The sequence below is a fragment of the Pleurodeles waltl genome, chromosome 1_1 (genome assembly GCF_031143425.1).
Source record: "Pleurodeles waltl isolate 20211129_DDA chromosome 1_1, aPleWal1.hap1.20221129, whole genome shotgun sequence".
Classification (NCBI taxonomy): domain Eukaryota; kingdom Metazoa; phylum Chordata; class Amphibia; order Caudata; family Salamandridae; genus Pleurodeles; species Pleurodeles waltl.
In genome coordinates this window covers 283,161,460-283,187,791 of record NC_090436.1, presented here as the reverse complement: position 1 = coordinate 283,187,791, position 26,332 = coordinate 283,161,460, and the positions used below count along the sequence as shown (strand labels likewise).

General features: G+C 42.5%; 1 protein-coding gene across 1 annotated transcript in view; it reads right to left on the bottom strand.

Moving 5' to 3' along the window:
* Nucleotides 1–26,332, bottom strand: part of ITGA1 (integrin subunit alpha 1) — a 795,992-nt gene that overhangs the window by 108,405 nt on the left and 661,255 nt on the right. Inside the window, exons 19-22 of the mRNA XM_069221693.1 lie at nt 23,731–23,816; nt 14,393–14,528; nt 3,029–3,100; nt 2,026–2,102 (exon numbers count right to left, since the gene is read on the bottom strand). Of these exons, the coding sequence (XP_069077794.1) occupies nt 2,026–2,102; nt 3,029–3,100; nt 14,393–14,528; nt 23,731–23,816 (371 nt within the window). The remainder of the gene's footprint in view (nt 1–2,025; nt 2,103–3,028; nt 3,101–14,392; nt 14,529–23,730; nt 23,817–26,332) is intronic.

Here is a 26,332-nt window from a genome sequence, read left to right as displayed (position 1 = left end):
GAACCTGGCTTGGTGGTTTGGGTTAGACCTTTCCTCCTATTGAAGAAAGACCAAGGCTGAATTTGCATATGACTCATCTGAGGTGGCACTGTCGGCAAAAAAACATAGGACTGGGATACAGCCACAAGTAATCACCAGTGATTGAGAGTAATTAAAGCATTCTATCTATCACATTTTTGTATTCTTTATCGTGACCACGCTAAGGGGATTATATACAAGCCCTTAGAGCCACCAGAGCATCCCTTTTTAGTGAGGCTCCGGTAGCGCTGTGCCATTTTCTGTATTCATAAGGTGTTGTTAAGCCACTTTGCGTGGCTTAACGCTGTCTTATAAATATGGACCCCAATGCAGTTTTCTGTGGCAGAGGTGCGTGCAGAGGGTGTTGCTGTGAGCTTTCCACTGTAACACCCATTGCATTTTGATGCTGCCCCAGATTTTTGAGGATTTGTAAACCTGAGGCAGCACCAAAAACTAACGCCACCCCGTGGCATTAGAGTGGCACTACCGTGAGAAATACTTGTATTTTGCCTAGTTTCTGCTTTTCCTAAGAGCAAAATGCCATTAATTATTGTTTATGTACAGAAAGGTGCCCCTGCACACAAACAATCATTAAATAATGACAATTTGCTGCTCCTATGTATGCTGTATTGTGTAGCACACATAGGACTAGCAAATCGCCATTGATTGTTTACGTGCAGGAAGGACACTTTCCTGCACATAAACAATCATTCCCTGCAACACAGGCACCCTTGCACCTCTTTGCAAGGGTGCCTGCGTTGGCACTAGGCAGCTCATTTTAGCACCAGCTGTAAGGAAAACACAGGGGGTGCACTGTTTTGTTTTACATACGGTGCATTCCTCTGTTTCTGAAGTGACACAGCTTGGCACTGCCAGTTTTGGCGCAGTGCTGCACCACTTTTTCATAGATGAGGCTCTAACTGTGACAATTATGCCTGACACTGGAACCAAGCTGCACCTGAATAAAAGAGGCCAAACAGGCCAAAACAAGTTTTGAGCTACTTGTGCTCCTGTTCAGACAGTATGTGGTTTTTCAATTTGAGCTGTACATTTCCTAGCAAGACCAAGGCTGATTTGCATAAGCCTGGGAATAATTTGATGTGGCATGATGGGCAAAAAATGGACTGGGATGCAGCCACAATTTAGTGGCTGAGATTACCTCAAGTGTTCCATCCACCACTTTTTTGTATTGCTCATTTTGACAGCCTAACAGCAACATGTATGCCCAGACATGGAACGTGCACTCACAGTGTCACTGGAAGCAAGTTGAACCAGACTGAAGAGCCACAAATAGGCCAAGACCAGTCTTGGGTTGCTTGTGGTCTGGTTCAGAGAGGGCAAGGCTTGGCGGTTCGGGCTGGACTGTTCCTGGTGGAACAAGAACAAAGTTAACTTGTATAGGGCTGGATCTAATCTGAGGTGGCATTGTGGCCAAAAAACAAATGGACTGGAAAGTGGCTCAGAGTAATTATCGTGGGTGGGATTAACTCAAGCATTCCATCTATCACTTTTTTGTTTACTTCACAGAAGCAATAAACATCTGTGGTTCAGTGTGCAAGACACCCCTCAGGTAAACTTGTACTTTACTAACAAAGGTGTTAAACGCTTTCTTTAACAGACTATTATGGTATGTCATGCATATTCAAGAGAGCACCACTAGCCTTTCAGGTTAATAAACTATCATAGTTTTGATAAGGCCTATGCTTTTCCAACATATGCTATCACTTTACTTAGGAAATTACATGGAGCTGCATTTGGGTTGTTTTGGACCTTTGCCAGCTATGTGTAAATCCTTGCTATGGAACAATATATATTGTAGACAACTCTTATGTTTATCAACATATTTTTTGCAACAATATTACAAGAACAGCTTTGAAAGACTGTTGTTACTGTTTCTATTTACTGCTATTATTTGTTACTTAGAATATTTAGATAACTGGTGGATAGAAAGACTGATTGACAAAACCATAGTTTAAGGTTATATATGAAAAGCGTCTGTTGACTGACCTTGTTGCATGTATATTGAAGGTTGCCTTTTCCAGAAGAGAAAAACTGCTGAACTGGAAAGCTACTTTGAAAACCATCTACACAAATAAAATGACATGAAATTAAGAAACGAACATAGAATAGAACAACAATGTATTCAAAATTGTGCACAAACTGTAGGTGTATCAAGAGAATAATTAATAGGCAACAATGTAAACTATACAAATTGTGATATACCATTTAAGGAAAACATGATTAATTGAATTGTGTTTTGTTATTAAATATGTTTTTTCTCAAATGTTGTCAATTTACATGAAAATATGGTTCTTTCTAAATGTTTTCACAATTATATTATTTACTATTAGGGCTGGTTTTCAAAACATTTGTGATGAACTATGGTACATATCCTTGGTGGTATGTAAGACAGTGTTTAGTGGAAGCATTGTTTTTAGCCATATTATGAAAGCGTAGTTGTGGAGGTAGTAATGTGGTATAAAAACATTTGGGCAAATTTGTTTAGTTGAATTTTGTTGTGATGGTAATGTGGTATCTTGCCTTTGTGTTGCTATGCTTTGTTTTATACTTTAACATTGTGTTGTGTTCCATTTTGATTGTTTTGTTGAGCTGTATTAGGTTTCAGTTGCGTTGTTATTTTGCTTAATGTTAAATGTGAAAGTTCCAGTGACCAACAACTATTCACTACTGGCTACAGAATAGTTATATCTTTTCAGATTATTATGTGTATCCCAATGCACTGAGAACTAAATAATGAATATCCCTTACATGGTGATAAAAAGGTTTTGAGGAAGCAAACATTCTTTAAAATGAAAATGATTCCAATAATGGTAGATGTATTCTTGAATTACAAGGATCAACCTACTGACAGAGCCTTTGCAATGATGTGTGTTTTGTGAATGTTCTTGGTAAACTTGTTTCTGCTATATATAAATAACGCATGATGTTAGTTAAGCACATTTACTGAATAATACATACTTGAAATCTCACAATATCCTTGTTTACTTACCTTTTCTTTGTGTTTAAGAAAAGGATATCCAACTTTGCATGCAACATTGTGATTGGACTCACAGCTGTCTTTCTGGGAAAAGATATTAAGATCTGTTTTAAAATTTCTTGCTCTTATCAGTTTAACCTGAACCAAATTAATAATGGTAATGAGAATACTGTTATTCAAACTTCTGCAAACGTATCTTTCTTCTTTACTAGTTGTATGTAATATGAGTAAACTAGATGAATCCACTCTTAACAATAACCCCAAAAATATAAAATAAAATGTGTGTCTGATATTGGAAGTAATCAAGAGAAATGCTAGTCATCAAACACATTGATATTGAAAACCATAATCAAAAATGATTTTGAAGGCGACAAAGCACATTTTCATAGTGACAAACAACGGAAGATATAAAAATTGATAATATAATTTGTCTTTTTAATTTAGTTACCGTACAGTAATCATTAAATAGTAGTAAACATTAACATTAAAATTACACAACTAAAACTGTAATTTGAAATGCCTTAGATAGTATACATGCCTATCATACATTGTCTGCAACATATGTTGCACTTCTACATATTTACAGAATTGCTTGCTGATATTTTTCGTTGCAACAGAATGTCTTTATTTTGTCACAATATATCATACAGTACAAGTCTTGCAGCGAATAATGTTTACAAGCAATAAGCATTTGAAATCTGCAAAGTCTAAGGTATAGATATCAGTAACTATACAAGGAAAACAGAGAAAACTGAAAAAGTCTCAAGAAAGATTTGTAGTTTGATAACATCTTATTAATAAATGCTACAAGTATTGTAATCAAATGGGTTCCTGGCTGTCATGTGTATATTCTAATAATGAGGGGGGTACTTTGAGGAAGTGATATGATGGTTTGTGAAGGGACTAGGTTAATCCATGTGCTCTGTTATGCTAGCACTATAAACTCAGTCTAAAGTTCAGTAGTGTGGTATGTCTGTGATTGAATTGCGTTTAGATTCCCTTTTGTGCATGTCTACTTGTTCTCTACTTAATCAATCACCATGGTGGATGAGTTGTTAGATCTGATACTGTTATAAGTATTTAGGGCCAGATGTAGGTAAGTCACAAATTGCGACTTGCAATTTGCGAGTCATAGCGACTCGCAAATTGCAACTCGCAATTCGCAATGCAGAAAGGTGTCTCAGACACCTTCTGCGACTCGCTATGGGGTCACAAAGACCCACCTCATAAATATTTATGAGGTGGGTCGCATTTTGCGACCCCATAGCGAGTCTAGGCACTCACGGGGATGATGGCCTGCTGGAGACAGCAGACCACCATGTCCGTGACTGCTTTTCAATAAAGCAGTTTTTGTTTTTCTCTTTGCAGCCCGTTTTCCTTAAAGGAAAACGAGCTGCAAATAGAAAAAATACCGAAACCTTTTTGTTTCAGTTGTTTTCAGAGTAGGCAGTGGTCCATTGGACCACTGCCTGCTCTGCAAAAATAATTTTGTGAGCATTCACAAAGGGGAAGGGGTCCCACTTGAAGTGGATGGTAACTGCGAGTTGATTTGCGACCGCTTTCGCGGTAACAAATCAACTCTACATCGCTGTGCGAATCGCAAATAGGAAGGAAACACCCCTTTCTATTTGCGAGTCGGAAACACATTTTGCGAGTCGGTACCGACTCGCAAAATGTGTTTCTGCATCGCGTGAGGCCTTTTGCGCCTCGCAAACTGCGGTTTTCGCCGTTTGCGAGGCGCAAAAGGCTACCTACATCTGGCCCTTAGTGTGTTGGGTATGTATAGAGCAGGGGGGGAGAAAACAGCCCCACACCTTTTAAATGTAACTGGTCTAGTAATTTTGGATCTAAAGGAGATTTTTGTTACCTCTTGCTAACAACACTTTTTGTTCATTACTTTTTGTTCACAAGCAGCTATCCTGGAAAGTTCTGAAATCCATTGAGGAAGTGTAGATATTGTCTGCAAAGTCTCAGGATATAGAGTTTTGTTGTTGCCATGTATATAGCCATCCATCTGCATTTATAGTTTGTCAATTTTAGTAAGTTGATTAGGTTGTGAAAAAGGTCTAAATTTATTGAGCAGTACTACAAGGCATGCAATTAGGCTCATCTGGGCATGCTACAGCATGAACAGTTTTAGTGCGGCAACAAAGATACTTTGTGCAGCCTGTACAGGGCCCCATTACAACTGTAGGGTACATAAACTCTAATTTGGTTTTCATTAAGTATCTGTCTTAATTATTAAGAAAGTATACCCATTCCTCCACAGGGTAATCTTGTAATACACTTTGAAAGTGTAGTTTGGTGCTGCAAGGACTGCATATGTTGAAATTAGAATTCAGTGCATAGTCCATTAAATGTTTTGAGCCTAACGTCCAAGAACATGTGGTCTGTAAGTGTGATCCCTTCAGTGAATACTAGTACCTCCTAAATGTTTCCCTGGGATATGCCACAAGGATGCTTAGGAGTGTACTACATGGTATACCTTCAGTTCCTTATTGGCTTGTTTCCATGCAAATTGGATAGCTCCGGTATTGGGTTGGGGCAGGCGGCTTGGGTAGGTTATGTAAATATTGAGAGGTCAGGGTTTAATGCTCCATTCCTAGAGGACCCAAAGTGAAGTGTATCCTGTGTTGGGTAATAAGTTTTACCATCAGTAATAGCATTCCAACTAAGGGCCTGATTTAGATCTCAGCGGATGAAATTCTCCATTACAAACGTCACAACTGGGATAACCCCTGCTCACCCCCTTGGTAACTTGGCACAAGGCTTATCTCAAAGGCAATGTGTAAAGTGTTTGTACCAAAACACACAGTAATACAGTAAAAACACTACAAAATAGACACCACACCAGGTTTGAAAAATAGCCAATATTTATTTAAATCAAACAAGACCACAATGACAAAAATCCAACATACACAAGTAAAGTTATTAATTTTTACATAAAAAAGTCTTACTCCATAGAAAACAATGGATGTGTTGATATTACACAAAGTACCTGGTCTACATCAAAAAATAAAGCCATATAGACGAGCGTGTGTCGGAAAAGTCAGCGATGCATCAGTTCCTTACTCGCAAGTGAGGCCGTACGGCATTTCTCCTCCAGCCGAGTAGGCAATGAGTTGTTTTTCTCTTCCACAAGAGAGCAATGTGTCGATTTACAAAGCACAGTCACAGGCAAAGGGGCAGTACTCCTCCTCCAGCTCTTCAGCTCTTCTCCTTGGCAGAGGTTCCTCTTGAGTCCAGACGTAATCTAAAAATCTGGGGTTTTGGGTCCACTACTTATACCACTTTCTGCCTTTGAAGTAGTCAAACTTCTAACGGAAAGTCTCTGTTGTTCACAAGATCCTGCCTTGCCCGGGCTTGGCTATTGACACACACAAGGGGACTGGAGACTGCATTGTGTAAGGGCAGGTACAGTCCATTCTGGTGTAAGTATCAGCTCCTCCCTCCCCTCTAGCCCAGATGACCCATCAGGATCTGGAGGCTACACCCCAGCTCCTTTTGTGCCACTGTATAGTGGAGATTCAAAAACAACCCAACTGTTTGTCTCACTGAGAAAGGGAATACACAAGCAGGCAGTCACAGAGTGAGTTAAGCAAGAAAATGCCCACTTTCTAAAAGTCGATTTTTCAAAAACCAACTTCACCAGAAGTTGTATTTTTAATTTGTGAGCTCAGAGACACAAAACTCCATATCTCCATCTGCTCCCAAAGGGAAACTACACATAAAGGTTACTTAAAGGCAGCCCCCCTATTAACCTATAAGAGAGACAGGCCTTGCAACAGTGAAAAACATATTTGGCAGTATTTCACTGTTAGGGCATGTAAATCACACTAGCTCATGTCCCATCTTTAACATACACTGCACCCTGCCCATGGGGCCCCCTAGAGCCTACCTTAGGGGTGCATTACATGTTTAAAAAGGGAAGGTTTGGGCATGGAAAGTGGGTACACTTGCCAGGTCAAATTGGCAGGTTAAAATTGCACACACAGACACTGCATCACAGGTCTGTCCTATGTTTACAGGGCTACTCATGTGGGTGGCACAATTAGTGCTGCAGGCCCACTAGTAGCATTTGATTTACAGGCCCTGGACACCTCTAGTGCACTTTACTAGGGACTCATTAGTAAATCAAATATGCCAATCACTATAACCCTTTACCTTCTCTGATCGCTTCCTCTCTACCTTACCCTCCCTCTCTCTTTTAAAGACTCTCTGTACCTGTTGCAGTTATCTTCAGGGAGCTGGAGGCACCATAAATGGCCCTGAGCTTTCCAAACTTGTGTCCTAGGTCTCCAGCCCACCGGGGACATGTCCAGTGGAATAAAACCCTGTCCAGTCCTGTGTACAGCATTGCTACTGGATGGCCTTTTCCAGATGTGTAAAATTTGTTGAGGAAGCTGTCTTCATCTGGGGATTTAAAGGTGAGAAGATAGGCAATGACTTGTGCTATCTGTTTTAGGGTAATCTTGTGCTCTATCAGTTCCTGCTCTTCCTGAGTGTGGGTTGGTTTCTGTGGTACCTGTGCATTCTGAGTGATACAGGACTTTATAGCAGGAGGAAAAGGCATCTGAGAGGATGCCTCTTTTCAGCTGTCTTCAGACTTTTAGCAATTAACTTCCACCTACAGGCTGATAACCCATTTTTATTCAGGCTGGTAGAAAGTGTTTGTTTTGGCTTGGTCTATCACATCGATTCAATGTTTGCCTTATTACATTTTTATGCTTACCATCTTTAAAGAATTATGGGTGATTATGATTATCATGTTGTTTAGTAATATGAAAGGAAGGAAACAGTCTATGGAACAGATTATCCTCTAAATACTTTGTTACATGTTAGAAGTTGGCCTATCATTGTCATACAAAGATAAACAAATGACATCAGCCTAATTGTAGTTACGTAACTGCCCTACAATATATATAATAATATATATACTTTGGAGATACTTATCACAACGGAGATAAATATGTCGTTTCTTACTGTTATTAGGTATATATTTTTGTTGGAGTCCAGTGGTGGGTCTTTGATCCAAGGACTTTGTCCAATTTTCAGCTTTCATCTCAGAGAAGAAATTGTTCCATGAAAAAGTAAATTATCACTCTCATTAAGCTAGGTTGGCTGTTTGACATCCAGAGGCAATGTCATTAGTGTCCCTGGTATGGTAATTAAATAATAATCTGTTAGTCCTAGGCTGTGTGTTACATTAATTTTGCTGCACCCTTAATCATAGGCTGATGGAAGATCTGTGGTTACCATACTGGGTTTGGTTTGTGATGCTTCTTTTGGCAGCGTTCTACATTTGTCTCTGTCCTTGCTTACTTTTTTCTATATTTGGTGTAGACTGCCCTTGTCTGAACACCATCTTCCACACTAACTGCCTGCTTCACTATGCCTGGACACATTCTTGCGATTTTTGTGGCGTTCTTGATGTACTAGTTTGGTTAGGGAGGACAGATATCTGGGGTTCCATGAGAGTACAACCTAGAGTGTATAGGAACCTCCCATGGTCATGTTCCCATCAACTGTAATAACTATTGCTGGTTACATGAGAATGTACGATATCTCTAGTTGCCTGAGTTTTGAGCAGAGGACCAGGAAACAGTGCCTGGGGGATTTAGTTACAAACGTGTAGTCAGGTGAGACGTGTTGGGAGACTATCCACTATCAATGGCCAAATCTTTCTACTTGCTTCTTGTAGCAAAGATCATACATGTTGAGCAAGAGGAAGGAAACAATGATGGGATAGGGAAAAGTTGATGGTTGGTTATTTCTTCCTTGGATCCAGTGTGTGAGTGCTCTTTGAAATACTAGTGGTTCCATAAAGTTTTTTACTGGGAGTCTTAGGATTGTTTCTTTCATAAAATATGTCGTCACACTCCAGTCTTTCACGAATTTCTGTACAATCTGATATTATTAATCCAGTACCTGTACTCCAACTCATTGATTTTGCAATTCATTGCTCATATTTCAGGTCCCCACTCTGGTAATTGCTCCAGTCTAGTTTCTGTGTTTCATATTCTCTTTTCTAATGTGCCTAAGCAAAAATGTAAAGCTATCAAGTAAGTTCTCTCAAATTTCACTGCTTCAGCTACTTTTGTTATAGTGAACACCATGTTCCATATAAATGATCCACTGCTGGGTAGTTCCAACATTAGGGAATCAAGTGTGACTGTTGATGAAGTGGCTATGTCATGTGTTGTTGGAGGCTTGTTGCCTGTATATCCCTGCAACGACTTCAGAGAAGAGTAATTACATGCTTGTTTCGTAAAAGGCATGTATGATGTGGATGTGGCACATGCCTGGATCTGTTTCAACAGAGTCTGGCTCAGGGGTTCGAGTGTGACTGTCTCCTAAAATGCACATGTCATATTGGACCAAAAAGAGTAGACCAGGCAAAGACAAGTGTAAAGAATAATTATTGTGTACCTGCCATAGAGTATCTGAGACATAGCTCTCTTAAATGTGCCCCCTCATCTCTTCAGCTGATCTCCTTTTCTGCAAGTATTGAACTATTCACTGCTCCATGAGGGAGTGATTGCCACCGATGACCTCTTTCCCCAGGGCTGCACTGTAAAAGATTGCATGTCTGGCTACAGATCTAATGTAAGTCAATGAAAATGAATAGCAAGATCTAGAGGTTATGCACCTTGCTTCAATTACATTTCATATATGGGTCCTTCGGTGGGCTTTTGGCTATGGTAAAAACTTGATGTGCCGATGAAGTGATAGAAGTTTGGTATTCCTAAAAGTTTGGACGATGCGAGATGCTGTGGGCCCCTATATCAGCATGTGTTTAATAAGTGAACTGTCACTAAGTGGCTCTAGTTTCACACTAACAGTTGCATAGTCTCTCCTTGGTTCAAATCATGCCTATCGGTTCCTTACATGCAGAGATGTTGAGGTCTAATTAGTTCTCTTAGGGGTAGCGTGTGAATGGCGCACACTTACTGTGAGTTTCTGTGCCTGTTCAGTGCCATCCCGACTAATCTATGCATTAGAGTCATTCCATCTCTCTGTTCGAGTATTGGCAAACCAGACGCCTGTGGCTATGCATCTTTGGACATGTTTCAGTGTCCAACAGCTGTTAGAGTATGACTACTTAAGCCCGTTGTCTATGAATGACGTGTATTCACTCCTCCTGTCTTGGAAATCTCCTGTGCGGCTCCTCACTGGAGGGTATTGCCATGCTTCACAGCAAGTTATTTACCGTCAACTACTCTGTCACATATCTGCGTTCAGTTTCATAATCACAGGCTCCAACAGTCACCATAATCTGATAGACGAGGTCCCAGAATGGAGGCTGTTTGTGTCACTACCGCCACAGTTCTGCTCTGGCCCTCACTTGCAGTAGTCTCTCATCGATTTAGAAGTAGGCGACCTGTTGGTCATTGAGCAGCACTTAAGCTAGGCAGTCCTGGAACTCCTCACTAGTGTTTCAGACCTTCATTTTCAGTTTCTCCATCCACAATATATTTATCTTTTCCCCTGTGCGGTTTCTCAATGTCAATGCCAGTTTAAAGAGACAATGTGACCCGCTTCCTTTTCCTTGGCCTGGAGCTCACTTTGTGTGTGGCAAATGTGCCGTAGCCTTGCTTTCTGATACCTTAGATCTCTGGGATAGCCACAGTTTCTTGCTAAAACTAGTTAATTATCAACTTTTCTTTTTGTGACAATACAGCGGCGGTGCTATGTAAAGCCTTGTGATCCAGGCCGATATTTAAATAGTATTCTGTAATTAACATCTAGTGGAGATGTTTAAGTTCTAGTGTGCTGTAATTACATTCATTACCTAAAATGAGAGAGGTGAAATTGTGTGCTCTATGGCCTTTTTGTCAGGATAAGCCACACATTCAATTGCAGCAGTCAATGAAGGAAAGGGCCACAGCAAGTAATGACAGGACAGGAAGAGATCTCCTGCGTCAAGACAACTTGTTCGTGAAAGATTCCGCCATATACCGAGTAACAGTTTTCCAGATTTTTTGGGAGCATGATGTGAACTTGCTGTCATCTAAACATCTGTGGCGGCTGACACTGTAGCTCTGATTAAGGTTGCGATGCCATATAGGTGTTAAAGTGGGTTGGTGACGGGAAAGAATCTTGAAGAACATTGCACTTCATTTGAGAGGTTTTAAGGACAAGATGCCACGCTTTAAATGTTATGTTCAGTAATTGACGAAATGATTGAACCTGTTCTTTCCAAACCAAAAGCGGACTCCAAACAGTATATAACAATATCATGGTCCATCATATCATACACAGTACTCGAAGAATCATGGCACAGTCCAGACTTTAGCCCGTGATATACAGTAATTCTTTCCTAATTGTGATTAATGTATTTTGGTAACTCTCTGCGGTCTGACATTTGAATCAAAATCACTGTGAAGTTTGTTTGTATCCAAATAGGTAGAGAGGTGAGAAGTAACTTTGCTTTCTAGATTGTTATGACCTCTTCGTCTATAATTTATCAAGATGTCAACAACAATTGTGAATTACACTTTTTAGACCTCACACGATGCTATTCCTGTTAAAATGGGTTGTGATTTTTAATGTGTTTGATGTTGTTAAGAATTAGGTTTCTGCTTGTGTTCGATTGATGCTTCTGGCTGACACACATTCCCCCATGCATAGTAAACATTATAAATGTCCCTTGCTTAATTAAATATTTCATAGTCCACAAATGGACATAAAAGGTTAAATGTCTTTAACTTTGATCTTATGACTGTCTTGTTTTTCTGTACTAAGTCCATCAGTGCAGACATGTCTTCATATTATGATTGTAAAGTATTTATTAAAGTCGTCAGAGTCTTCTCCTCGTCCGAATAAATGAGAGAATTTCATACAGGATAACTTCATGGATTCCTGGGAATACAGAGCTCCATTGCAGTGTCCACAGATGGGTCAGAAATTCTGACGCATATGTGGCGGTAAAATGTCACATTGCTTGACTAGCTTCAAAAAAATTATGTTACTCAAGCAATGCATGGAATTCCCCCATTCTAAAAATCCTTGCATCACTTTAACGCATGCCTTGAGCAGGTGTTAAATGCTTGACGCTGTGAAGATGCAGAACGAAAGCTTGTAGATTTCATTTTGCCAGTTCTGCATGGCTTCCAATGGGGGAACGCCCACCTTGCATATATTATATCTGGCACAGGTTTAATGTGGGGCACTGCTTTAGAAACTGCAGAAATTGTACCATTGCACTATTTTGCAAATGTGTCTCACTGTAGGGGACTTTTTTGAGCCACCGCTGCATGTGGCATAAGGGGCTTGTAAATAAGTTCCTGGGACATGTACTTGTTTCTGTGTATGGTCGGTACGTACTTCAGGCAACAAATATAAAGAAAAATCCCTTTTAAATGTATTGTAGGACTGTGTTAACAATCCTCAACTAATAATTAAACAATGGCAGAAAAGTCAATTTATAAATGAATACTTTTTTTAAACTACAGCAAACAGCTGTCATTTCTTTTCTTGGAAAGATGGAAGCCTTACTGGTGACTAGCAAGACACAAGCAGAAAGCAGGAAGGAAATTACATACCCTTTTTTATTACACCCACTTCAATATTTAAAAAGACCCAGCTATGAATGGGCTTTATTATGTTTTCCATCAAGCTGAATATTTATTAGAAGGACAAAACAACCAGTCTGTCTGACAGTGATTTACAACTTTTATCAACAGACTAAACAAAGATCTAAACTGACTCACTTATGTTGCTCTAAATAGAATGAAAGTGACAGTTTACATGTCGCGCTGAACCTCGTTCACCCCAGGCCTCACTTACCTTGTAAAATGTGGAATTGGAGTGCTCTGCAATTCGCAATGATGATCAACCAGCAGTGGTCTTTTTTAATTTTATAAAATGTGCCCGTCAGTTGCTATAGTGCACATTTGCTCAAAAGCGGACAGGTTTTTTATGGGATACTCACATCTCTCCTGCCTCGTGTGGTGATAATTTCTTGCTATGAAAGCCCAATATCTGTAACTATGTCGCAGACCTGCCAACTCACACGGGGCCAACATGGGGCACACAATATTGGCTCCTCTCACACGGTCTTGTGGTGAGTAGCCAATACTAGACAGTGGCAAGGAAATGAGCTGAAAAGCACTCTAAACAGTGGTTTTCAGCTCATTTTCGGAGGCTTTTAATTCCCTTGTCCATTAATGGGTGTGTAAACACCCCCGGTGATTGGCACCACCCTTAGCAAACTTGCTTTTTTTTTGTTTTGTTTTTTAGAGGACGGAGTTTGGGGCCTAGATGGGGCAAAACTGCCTCTTCAGTGCTTTCTCGACATGAGGCCACGCCCTCTCCAAGGCTCTGTCCCTTCCTCATAATTTGAGGGTTTTGGTGAAGTTGGCAGGTCTGATGTCGGATGAACACTCATATATTTTATCTTTGTCCTCATTTACATTCAGTTACAGCAGAGGAGACGAGCAGTGCGCATGCGCACTGTGTGCAGCTTGAGCTGTCACTGAGTGGAAGTGTGGAAATTGTAGAGCTGCTTTGAGGGCCCTTCTCCCTCACATTCCAGGCAGTGAGTTGCTGGGCCATTGCTCTAACAGCCTTATAGCTCGCCCTTGTGGGCTATGCTGGCTATTAAAGGCCTATTCCCTTGTTAAAGACCCTTGCCTTTGGCTCGGGTCTTTAACACAGGAGCGGGCCTTTAACGACCAGTGCAGCCTGCAATGCGGGGCTATAAGGCTAAAATGTCTGTAGAAGATCTGAGAGAATGTCATGGAATTAGTACTGTGATGTACATTATCAAAGACAATGAGAACTTCGGAAGGTTGTTGAGATTAAGAAATAACCATGACAGACTCTGTGACCTTTCTCAGGAAAGGAAGATCTGAGAGAAGGTGCCTAAGAAAGTTGTTTGACTCATCTTGGTTAAATGACAGTGAATGTTGAATTGGGAGGCAAGAATGTCTCACGTCTAGTAATGAGAAAACAAATAAGTGAGGTTAGTGGGTAGAGGGGTTTGAGAGAGACGCTGAGTCAGCAAAATCACAGGACCTCTTTAGTGTGCACCAATTGTATCAAAATGTACTAAAATTATTAAGCATATTTGGGAAGGTCATGTGAAAGAAATGGCATATGCTTATTTTTAATTGTAGAACACATACATCTTAATACACTGAAACAGATGGAAGTTTGCTTCTTTTATTGTCACTTTACATCAAACACCTTAGTGAGTGGATGCATGGTACACCCACCAGAACACTATAACAGAAGCAGAATAGCTTCCCATCATCCCAAAATGCACACATTAATGGGATGGGTGAACAGAAATCTGTTTCTTTTATTTTCTTGAACAGACATGCACAATGAGACATAACTGGACACTGGTTTATGCGAGTGACAAAGCCTTACCTCAGTTCCAGCAAAAACTATATTTGGTGAATACTGAATGGTGACTCTGGCATTATAGGCACTGTCTTTTTTATTCTCAATGGATAACGTTAAATATAATTTTTCGTTTGTTGACTGCACAATGAAGGGAGAAGAACTGCAACAATTAATGGGAAGAGACGTATAAGCAGTTTATCACACATTGTGGGTGCTAAATAAAAGAAATTAAGACCACAACTACATGACATTATTTGGATAAGAAATGGATCCTTAAAAATATGACCGGGGTCAACAAAACACAGGCAGTGACAATGCAGAAAGTCATAAAGCATATCTTATTTGCCCAACACTTCAGTTTTTACTTTATCACTCTACATACATCTTTTATCACCAACATTTGTCTAACAAAACCACAAACTAGGAGATGATTGCATAGGTGAATATTGATATCACTGTTTCATGCCTCATCAGTTTCCAGCAAATGAGACTTTGTTGTAAGCTTTGAAAACATTTGGCGTTCCCTATGCACTGACACAGCTGAAGAATTATATCACTGGTAATCCTGATAAATTCAAGTCCTACTCTTCCTTGTCCCGCTCCTCTCTCAATATATGCACCACAATGTCTACCCATGAATCCCAGCATTGTTTTTAAGGGTGGGTTATTTCCCATAGGCCACCATATAAAACAGAGGTTTATGTCACAATCATACTTTGTATTCAGCTGGCAGTACAACCTCCAGTAGGTTGAGCCACACCAACAGAAAAGGGCAAATAAAGTGATTAGAATCAGAAGTTGTAAAGATTGTGGGGAAATAATTAGGGTGATACCCTCTTCCTCCCAGTTCCCAAACACCAAACAGTTAGTTATGCATCGGCCTGACCCAGAGAAATCAAGACAAACAAACAAACAAAACTATAAGGCATAAGATATGAGCTGATTAGGAACATAAAATCACTAATTTAAGATGTGACAGGGTTCAGAAGTATGCAAAGAAACATGCAAAGTGGTCATGTACTTAATGAACACTGCAGACCAAATTCAATAAATCAAACTTTGACATGCTTTGTCACATGATCCCAACCTAGCACCTAAGAACAGCTGTACAATCATCAGTGCTATCAAGCAGTGCCATTCAAGATGGAGTACCTCTTGCCCACCTTGCCCCACTTAGGTATATCCTCCACTGTGCAGCCAGGCTTAAATAGCCTGCTAACTTAGTTAACCAAATCATACACATACTCCAGGATTTCACTCTCTCAGATAATAGCAAGAATTCAATTCAAAATATGCCAATTAGTCAACACGAAATATCCCACACCTTTAAACATCTACCCATCTTGGGATGTTCATCTCAAGTAGAAATATTAAATTTCAAATTGTCATCTGCCAGCAAGAAATCCCTCTGTGGTGGTGCCACATTGGCTTGAAATGCGCCCCATCTTACCCTAAGAACAGCAATACCTACAACTGTATTTAGGAAAATGTTTAAAGTTCTCTAGTGCAAGTAATTCATTTTCTAGCATTGAAACTGAATGTCATGGACCCAGCTAGGGGATTATTGCATTCAAACACATTGGGGCCTAGTCACAACCTACATTTTGTAATATGTTTTGTAGTACTACAATAGTACTACAGATGTACTACAAAATGCTATTCGCAAATTTATGTGCAAAAGTTCACCCTCTGCCTCTTCTATCTTTTTCTGTGCAGAAATCACCACTTTCAACTGTGAGGTCACTACACATGTGAGTACATGTTTTAGTAGTAAATGTGGAGGTACTGAGGAGAGTGGCAGGAAAATGGGGAATACTTATAAATGAAAGGAAGGGGATTAGAGAGAGGGAGAGCTGGTTAGGGTTTAGAGATGGACGTGTACCTACCCACAAAACAGTAAGCCTATTGTTATTCCCAAACTGCTTTGTTGCCAGAAGGACTTCCACACTGCTGCCCTTCTGCCTGAGTGTCTTGCTTGCTGCGAAGGGAGATTGGACCTGCACCCTTCATCCCAGCTGACTTCCTGTTCTGAGCTACGGCGACATAACACGCTCCACAGGCTCCCTGCAACTGCCCAGCTGACCTGTTGCATGGACCTGCAACTGGACTTACAACTGGACCTGGCTGAGCCCTGCTGTTCTTTGTTGGAGTATGTGACCTACTACTATTAAAAAGAAGGTCTAGGCCTGTTAAAAGTGTGATTTTATCAGATTGAAGTGACAGTTTTAAAACTGACCAGCTAGGCTGCTGTGGCAGGCGTACATTAATGTTTTACACTGTCACTTTAGTGGTGCCACAATAAGTGCTTGCATTCCCCTAGTGACATTTACCTTTCAGGCCCCGGGGACACAGCGAACCATATACTAGGGAAGTAAATGTAAGTTAAATTTGCTAAGCAGGATTTTAACCAATTTGACAAGTTTTTAGGGGTCAGAACACATGCACTTGGGCTTGGTTAGCCGGGTCACAGTGCACATAGTCCAAAAGCTAACAGCATCAGTCCAGAACAAATGTGTGTGATCATGCAAAAAGAGAAATTTTCTGTAGGAGGCTGGGCTGGTTTGCAATGGATACTTACAACTTTTACCAGGTCCAGTTATCCCTTATTAGAGAAATGTAGTCAATGTCTAGAAGCCAGGCTCTCTAGGATGAGCTGCCAAGGCCTAAGTAGGAGACATGCAAAACTCATGCAATACCACTGTAGTCACTCAGTACTCACACACATGAAAGAAAATACTCAGTGTTACAAACATAAAGGTACTTTATTTTGGTGACACAAATGCCAAAAATACCTTGGAGACTATACTCCCTTAGGTGGTAAGTAATATACTTTGTACAGTAGAATGCAGAAATAGCTGTGAAAACAGTTACAAAACAGTGCAAATAGTGAAAATCCCAATAGATAGAAATGGGGCTAGGGGGAACACAAACCTATACTAAACTAGTGGAATGCAAATGTCGGTTTCCCACCTAGGCAAGTGTAGTGTGTAGAGGGGCGCTGGGAGCATTAGAAAACACCAAAGGTAAGTAATAGAACCAACCAATAAGCCCAGGAAAGCAGGATTAAATCACAGTGACTTTCCTAGAACACACAAGAACACGTAATAGAAGATTTTGCAAGAACCAGAAGAGACTACAAGACACCAACAATGGATTCCTGGACCTGAGACCTGTGGAAGAAGGGGACCAAGTCCAGGAAGCACTGAAGAGTCTAGGGAGAACAGGCGCCCCAGCTAACCCAGATGAAGGTGCAAAAGAAGAACCACTGGTATGGTACAACAGTCAGTACTGCACCCAAGAAGACGGATGCAGGTTACTGGTTGGTGCAGATGATGTCCCATGCCAAAAGGATGATTGCAGTCTGGTTTGCGTCACTGGATTCCGCCAAGAAGCCTTGGCACTCGCAAAGCTTGCGGTTAGCAAAAAATGGTGCTGCACTGGACCAGGAGGGACCTGGTGGCCTCTACCTAGGAGAGGAAGACAGAGGAGGCTCTCAGCAACTCAGAGAGACCTCAGAAGACCAGGCAGTGTGCACATGAGCCCCACAGCATGGAGACAAAGAAGGAGCAAAAGGACGCTCACGCAGCACTACAAAAAGGGAAACCACGCAGGAAGCTGTGCATCGCAGGATAGAGTGCTGCGGGCTAGAGCTGGGCGATGCACAAATAACTTTGTGAAAGGATGCCAATAAGCCTTGGCAACTGCAAAACATGTGGTGCACAGGGTCCTGTCTTGCGTGGGGAGGCAAGCTCTTACCTCCACCAAAGTTGGACAGAGGTACATCAGGACCGTCGGGAAAACTTCAATCCAATCCTGATGCTGGATCCACACACTTCTTCAGGAGAGGGGACCAAAGCCTCCGGTCGACTCCTTCACTTCAAGGGAGACTCCTTTGTTCTTCTGGTGCAAGCTGAAGACAGGCAGTCCTCGGAGGATGCATGATAGGGAAACAGTTGCAGTTGCTGGCAAGAGATGAAGATAAAATGTTGCAGGAGTCATCTTTGTTTCTTTGTTGCAGCTTGTAGAGTTCCTGGTGGGTCCAGATGCAGTTCCATCAGTAAGAAGGTGAAGTAAAGGATGCAGAGGATTCCTGCTAGAGTCTTGCAATCCAAATCTGAAGAACCACCCAAGAGAGAGACCCTAAATAACCGTGAAAGGGGATTGGTCAGCTACACAGTTAAGCACATATCAGGGGAGGGCTCTGATGTCACCTGATGGCACTGGCCACTTAGATGCTCCCAGAGTGCCCTGCCAACTTGGAATCCAATATGGCAAAACCCAGGGACACTTTGGAGGAGCTCTGGGCAACACCTCTTGGGTGGTGATGGATGGGGGAGTGATCACTCCCCTTTCCTTGGTCCAGTTTTGCACCAGAGCAGGGACTAGGGATCCCTGAGCCGGTGTAGACTGGATTATGCAAGGAGGGCACCATCTGTGCCCTTCAAAGCATTTCCAGAGACTGTGGGAGGCTACCCCTCCCATGCCTGTCACACCTACTTCCAAAAGGAAAGGATGTAACACCCCTTTCCCAAAGGAAATGGTGTGATCTGCCTTCCTGGGCTCGAGCTGCTTGAGCAACAGGAGGGCAGAAACTGGTCTGTGAGGTGGCAGCAGCTGGAGCTGCCTGGAAAACCTCAGAAGGCTATAATGGCAGTGCTGGGGATTCCCTAAGGAGCCCACAGAGTGCATGGAATCATACAACAAATGCTTGCAAAAGCCTTGGGGTATGATTTCAACATGTTTGATACCAAACATGGCCATATTCGGAGTTACCATTGTGAAGCTGCACATAGGTAGGGACCTATGTACAGTGCACACATAAAATGGCATTCCCGCACTCCTGAAATCTGGGAAAATGGTCTTGAATGACATGGGGGCACCTTTGCTAGTACAGAGCTGCCCTCACAAATAGGTATTCTGCACCGAGCCTTCAGGGTTGGAAACCTGACATATAGGTGACTTATAAGTGAACTAGTGCAGTGTACATGGCTGTAAAATGACTGCAATGGCAGTCCTATAGAAGCCTTTGCATGGGCTCCCTATGGGTGACAAAAGAAATTCTGCAGCCGATAGGGATCCCCTGGAACCCCAATGCCCTGGGTACCTAAGTACCATATACAAGGGACTTTTAAGGGGTGACCAGTATGCCAATTTTGTGTGAAATACTGGGTTACCAGTATGCAGTGACAACATTTAGAGGAGAGTGAACATAAGCACTGGGGTCCTGGTTAGCAGGATCCCAGTGACACACTCAAACACACTGACATCAGGCAGAAATGGGGGTAACCATGCTAGAAAGAGGCTACTTTCTCACATTTTCTTGGACTTCCCCACAGAAAGGTCCATGATTTTCACCAATGCTTTACATTTGCACAGCATTCTAGGTAAGAAACTATGGCAAGATCCGTGCAAGACACACAACCCTGGACAATGCTAGGGGTCTGGCAGCCAAGACAGAGCACAAACACCACAGCTAAGTGCATTGTCACATTGTCTTCATGCTGGGCTTGGGGCCTTTCCCATTGGGGGCTGATAGGCCCAGCCACACATGTATTATACCAATATATCAAAGGGAGTGTGGGAACACTGAATAGCACAGCATTTGTTACTATCAATTGCATTTCTCGCCATATCTGACATGCAAACATAGTGCACATGAGAACACATTTTGCCCTCTGAATATGCATTACCCCGAATTCAGATTTGTACAAATACCCACTATCCCTAAACTCAGTGTTTTGGGGATATTTAAAAAATGAATAGGTTTTCTTCATGCCTATTTTTCATACATTAGATTTTTTCATATGAATTGATGCATTGTTGTTGCACAGTGAAAAATCATTAAAGTTGAAGCTCAGTTGCATGTTTTGAGTTTTGAGTGTTTGAGTATAAAAAAAAACACTATGGGGATCATTCTGACACTGGCGGTCCAAGACCTCCAGGGCAAGAATGACGGAAGCACCGCCAACAGGCTGGCGGTGCTTCCCTGCCCATTCTGACCGCGGCAGTAAAGCCGCGGTCAGAAAACCGGGTCCGGCGGTTTCCCGCCTGATTTCCCCCGGCTGGGCGAATCCGCCAGGGCAGCGCTGCAAGCAGCGCTGCCCAGGGGATTCTGACCCCTTTCCCGCCAGCCTGTTTCTGGCGGTTTTCACCACCAGGAAGAGGCTGGCGGGAACGGGTGTCCTGGGGCCCCTGGGGGAACCCTGCACTGCCCATGCCACTGGCCACTGGCATGGGCAGTGCAAGGGCCCCCTAACAGGGCCCCAGCCTGCTTTTCACTGTTTGCCTAGCAGACTGTGAAAAGCGCGATGAGTGCAACTGCACCCGTCGCACATCTGCAACACCGCCGGCTCCATTCGGAGCCGGCTTCAGTGTTGCAGGCCCCTTTCCCGCTGGGCCGGCGGGCGCTACCTTGGCTAGCGCCCGCCGGGCCAGCGGGAAAGTTGGAATGGCCCCAGCGGTCTTTTGACCGCGGAGCGGCCAAATGGTGGTTCCCGCCTGGCGGGCGGCGACTGCCGCCCGCCAGTGTTGGAATGAGAGCCTATATATGCTTAAGACGAGAAGGGTCTGGAGAACATAACACTATATTACTTTTGCAAATCTGCCAGTAGCTAAAATATGACTAAGAAAAACTTTGCTTCTCTGTTTTACTAATTTACTTTATTTGTTTATTTCAATGATTGGTTATCAGACCATTGTCCAGTAAATCATTGCAGTGCATGAAGTGGTAGGAGTATGATGTAGCCTTTACCAGAAGAACCTGCAAAGCAAAGTTAAACCATTAAAAGTGTGTTTACCTGTTGTAAGTTCCACGTTTAGACTTCATTTTTGATTTCCTCTTTTACTAGGCATCTTTTTACATATTTTCCTCTAACATCAGAATGTGGTACATATGCATTTAATACTAGTAGGCACTGTCGTCCTGTAGTCTGCATATTTAGGCCTATATTTACGAGGACCTTGCGCTGCTGTTGCATCGCTTTTTGTGATGCAACATCAGCGTAAACCATTAAATCATATTTACGATGCCAACCAAAGCCACTTTGCATGACTTTGAATGGTCTCATAAATATGGAGCGAGGCTATGCAGAGTAAATCGCTATGTTGCCTTACTCTGCACTAGGGAGGCGTTCCATGTGTGGTGGTGGGTGTTCCAACACAACACCCATGAATTCTGATGCATCCCCAGATTTACAAGACCTTGTAAACCTGTGGATGCGCCAAAACCTTGTACTTCCCTAGGGAGGCGCAAGTATTTCTCCTAGTTTTTCCCTCTTTCTATGTGTTCTTCCTACCAGGATTGGTTTTGTGCAGGAAGATGGCCTTTCCAGTTGTGCATGACTCCAAAAATGTATGTGTGTGTGAGTGGCTTGGCTGGTTGAGGTAGAGGGCCCCCTTTTTCTACATATAAGTCACCCCTAATGTGTGCCCTAGGTAACCCCTAGAGCAGGGTGCTGTGTGGGTAAAAGGCAGGACATGTACCTGTGTAGTTTATATGTCCTGGTAGTGTAAAACTAGTAAATTCGTGTTTACACTACTGTGAGGCCTGCTCCCTTCATAGGCTAACATTGGGGCTGCCCTTATACATTGTTGAAGTGGCAGCTGCTGATCTGAAAGGAGCAGGAAGGTCATATTTAGTATGGCCAGAATGGTAATACAAAATCCTGCTGACTGCTGAAGTTGGATTTAATATTACTATTTTAGAAATGCCACTTTTAGAAAGTGAGCATTTCTCTGCACTTAAATCTCTCTGTGCCTTTCAATCCACGTCGGGCTAGGTTTAGTTGACAGCTCATTGTGCATTCACTCAGACACACCCCAAACACAGGGTACTCAGCCTCACTTGCATGCACCTGCATTTTGAATGGGTCTTCCTGGGCTGGGAAGGTGGAAGGACTGCCACACACCCTACTGGGACCCTGGCAGACAGGATTGAACTGAAAGGGGACCTGGTGCATTTCTTAGCCACCCTTTGAAGTCACCCCCACTTCAAAGGCACAATTTAGTATAAAACAGGGCCTCTGCCCTACCTCATCAGACACTTGCTGGAGAAGAAACCTGAACCCGAACCTACATCCTGCCAAGAAGAACTGCCTGGCTGCTCAAAGGACTTACCTGTCTGCTTTCTACAAAGGTCTGCTGCCTTGCTGTTGGCCTGCTGCCTTGCGGAACTCTTGTCTGGCTGTAAAAGTGCTATCCAAGGGCTTGGATAGAGCTTGCCTCCTGTTCCCTGAAGTCGCAAGACCAAAAAGACTTCTCTTTTTTATTTGGACTCTTCGTGCGCTGAAAATTTTGATGCACAGCTTGTTCCGGGGTGAAAAATTCACTGCACGCCGATCCAGAAAGACGCCACGTGACGCCTGCAGTGCGACCGGAACTTCGACGCACGGCCTCGCATGGACAACCCTGCCCGACTTCCAGAGGGGAAATCAACGCGACGCCTGCCGTGAGAAAGAAAATTCCACGCACAGCCTCCCGGAACGACGCACAGCTGGATAACAAGCCGAGGAATCCACGCACAGACCCTGGGACATCTGGTAATCCCGCGATCCAGAGAAGGAGACGGCCCTCGTGCCGGAAAACGACACACGTCTTCCCCCGAGTGAAAACTAACGACGCAAGTCAGTGTGTGAAGGTGCGATACTGACGCACACACCCTTTTTCCTCCCGTAGAACGACGCACTTCTCCCCGCGTGAAAAATAACGACGCAAGTCCGTGTGTGAAGGGGCGTAACCGACGCACACCCCATTTTTCCACGCATCTCCTCTTCTGTGGCCCTCTGCGGAGATTTTCCGCTCCAAACCAGGTACTTTGTGCTTGAAAGAGACTTTGATTACTTTTTAAAGACTTAAGACACTTCATATCACTTTTTAGTGATATCTTTACAAATTCATATTGCATCTTTGATCGTTTTGACCTGCAAATACCCCAATAAATATTATATATTTTTCTAAACACTGTGTGGTGTATTTTTGTGGTGCTATATTGTGTTATTGTATGATTTATTGCACAAACACTTTACACATTGCCTTCTAAGTTAAGCCTGACTGCTCGTGCCAAGCTACCAGACGGTAGACACAGGATGATTTAGATTGTGTGTGACTTACCCTGACTAGAGTGAGGGTTCTTGCTTGGACAGAGGGTAACCTGACTGCCAACCAAAAACCCCATTTCTAACAAATTAAAATAAGAGGTACTTGAATTTTACAATAGTTCAACTAATTTATATGCGAAATATATGAGTAAGTTATCTTCATCCTCCCCATTAAGAATATATTTACTTATAACACATTTAGCCTTTCCCAAACTAATTACTATAAGTATTGTTTATAACATCCCCAACGGTAGACTGAAATGTTACCTGCTGCCTGTAATACTTGTATGTGCTTCCAGTACCAAATCAGTGATGCATTTCTGCTTGGCTCCACAATCTTTTGTGAATGGAATCTGAAAGATTACAGAAACATCGTTTGGTGCTGTCTTTGCGGAACGATGACAAATTAACGCACACATTTATGCTTTACTTCACAAATTGAGAACACAGATAGATGTGCATTATCCCAATGTTAATTTCAAAACAATCTTTAACCGCGATTAGACCTACACATGCAAAAAAAAAACACAAAATAGAAATTGCATTTCCTAACAACTATGGGACAGAAAGTGTGAGTGGTCTGAATACAGAGAACACATTATTTTTCTAGTGCAGATGAAAGAGGTGAGCCATTCAGCAACCTGCACACAGATGCCTATGTTCACAAATGGGACATCAGTATTTGGGGAGAAGTTGGAAGTTTAAGTACAGGAGATATTCAAATAAAGTCCTCTAACTACACGCCCAGTACTGTCTAGGAAAGAAAAATGAAACAATGATTGCACTTGATGTAACATCACCTACTGGAAACAAGTGAAGCTACTAAATGATATGCATTTCATACACAGGATAAAAGTGTCTCAATAAAGACAGAGGGAGCAAGAATGCACTCAGCATGTCGGGAAAAGTCCAAAAGAGACAGCCATAAGGAAGACCTCTGGCATCGTTTTATCCCAACAAAGGGTAAAATGGGTATATACACCATTGCTTCCACAGAAACAGACAAGATGGCAAGAAGCAACTCCACAAAAATGAAGTAACAGCAATGAGATGAACAAGGCACCGTTCATGGGTGGTTGCTCCCTTGCACTTCTCAAAGCTTCATTGCGGGGCTTGTGAGGAGATGCAAGAGTAAGACCTCATCCCCAATTCAACAATCCCCAATTTCTAGAGGGGAAAAAACTTTTACAACAATGCAATTACCATGCAGTGCTTTTATTACAAAGCCTTTGTCACGCATGCCTTTACCACACAGATTCCTTTACCATGTATGTGTTTACTACATAAGATAAGTATATTTAAGGTAAAATCTACATCTATATATAAATATATATATATATATATATATATATATATATATATATATATATATATAAAACACCTACTTGCGGCCCCCATCTTCAGTAATAATGAGGAATGGTCTCTGGGGCTGAACTGTAATAGTAAAACAACTGTAAAGGAGTCAGGGTGAAGATACTCTGACCCCAAGAATTGTTTAGCTGAGTGGTTATTATGACAGGTTATAAGTTTTAAAATTGGGTAGATGTTTTCTTTTAACATGATGAAGATATTTGCGAATTCGCTATGATGTCCATCACGGCCTCCCCCGTGTAGCGTTATGGTGAATTTGCAAAAATCAGAAAAAGAAACATTGCCACATTCACCCACCCACTCAAACAGTCATGTACATACTCATAGACCCACTGAGACACTCACACATCATCTCACAGACCCACTGGGAAACTCACATACCCACTGACAGACCCTCTCAGACACACACACCTACTGACAGACCCACTCAGACACCCCTCAGTCACAGACCCACTAAGACACTCACGCACCCACTCACAGTCCCACTCGGACACTCATGCACACACTGCCAGACACACTCACTCATGCGCCAACTGACAGACCCGGTCAATCAGTCACACACCCATTCACAGACACATTCAGCCACTCATGCACCCACTCAGACCCTTACTCATCCACTCACAGACCCACTCATACACTCACACACTCAATCACAGGCCTACTCAAACATTCATGCACCTAATCACAGACCCACTAAGACACTCACTCACCTACTGATAGACCCACTTGGACACTGTCGCACCCAGTGACAGACACACTCAGCCAGTCATTCACCCACTCACAGACCCACTCAGAACCTCATGCACCCACTCACAGACGCACTGAGACACTCATGTTCCCACTCACAGACTGACTCAGACTCTCACGCACCCCATTACAGACCCACTTGGTCACTCATGCACCCACTCACAGACCTGTTCAGACACTCATGCGCCCATTCACTGACCAGACCCAGTCAGACACTCATGTACCCACTTAGAGACCCACTCAGACACTCATGCACTCACTTTTTCTTTTTTTCCCTAACTGGATATTCACATATCCTCTGCAACAACCAGTGCAGTCGTTATAGCAAATTCATGAACATCGAAAAAGAGAAATCATTGGCACCTTCACCCACCCACTCAAAGAGTCATTCACATACTCACAGAGGCACTCTAACACTCATGCATCTACTCTCAGACCCACTCAGACCCCACGCACCCAGTCACAGACCCACTTGGACACTCACACACTCACTCACACACCCACTTACAGACGCACACAGACACTGACACACCTACAGACAGACAGTCTACACCGACACTCCCACACCAACTGACACACCCACTCAGACACTCACACACCCACTGAAGACCCACTCAACGAGTCACACATCCACTCAGACCCACTCACACTTTCACATCCACTCACAGACCTACTCATAAAATAATGCAACCACTCACAGACCCACTCTCACACCCACTGACACTCACTCAACCACAACCACTGACAAATC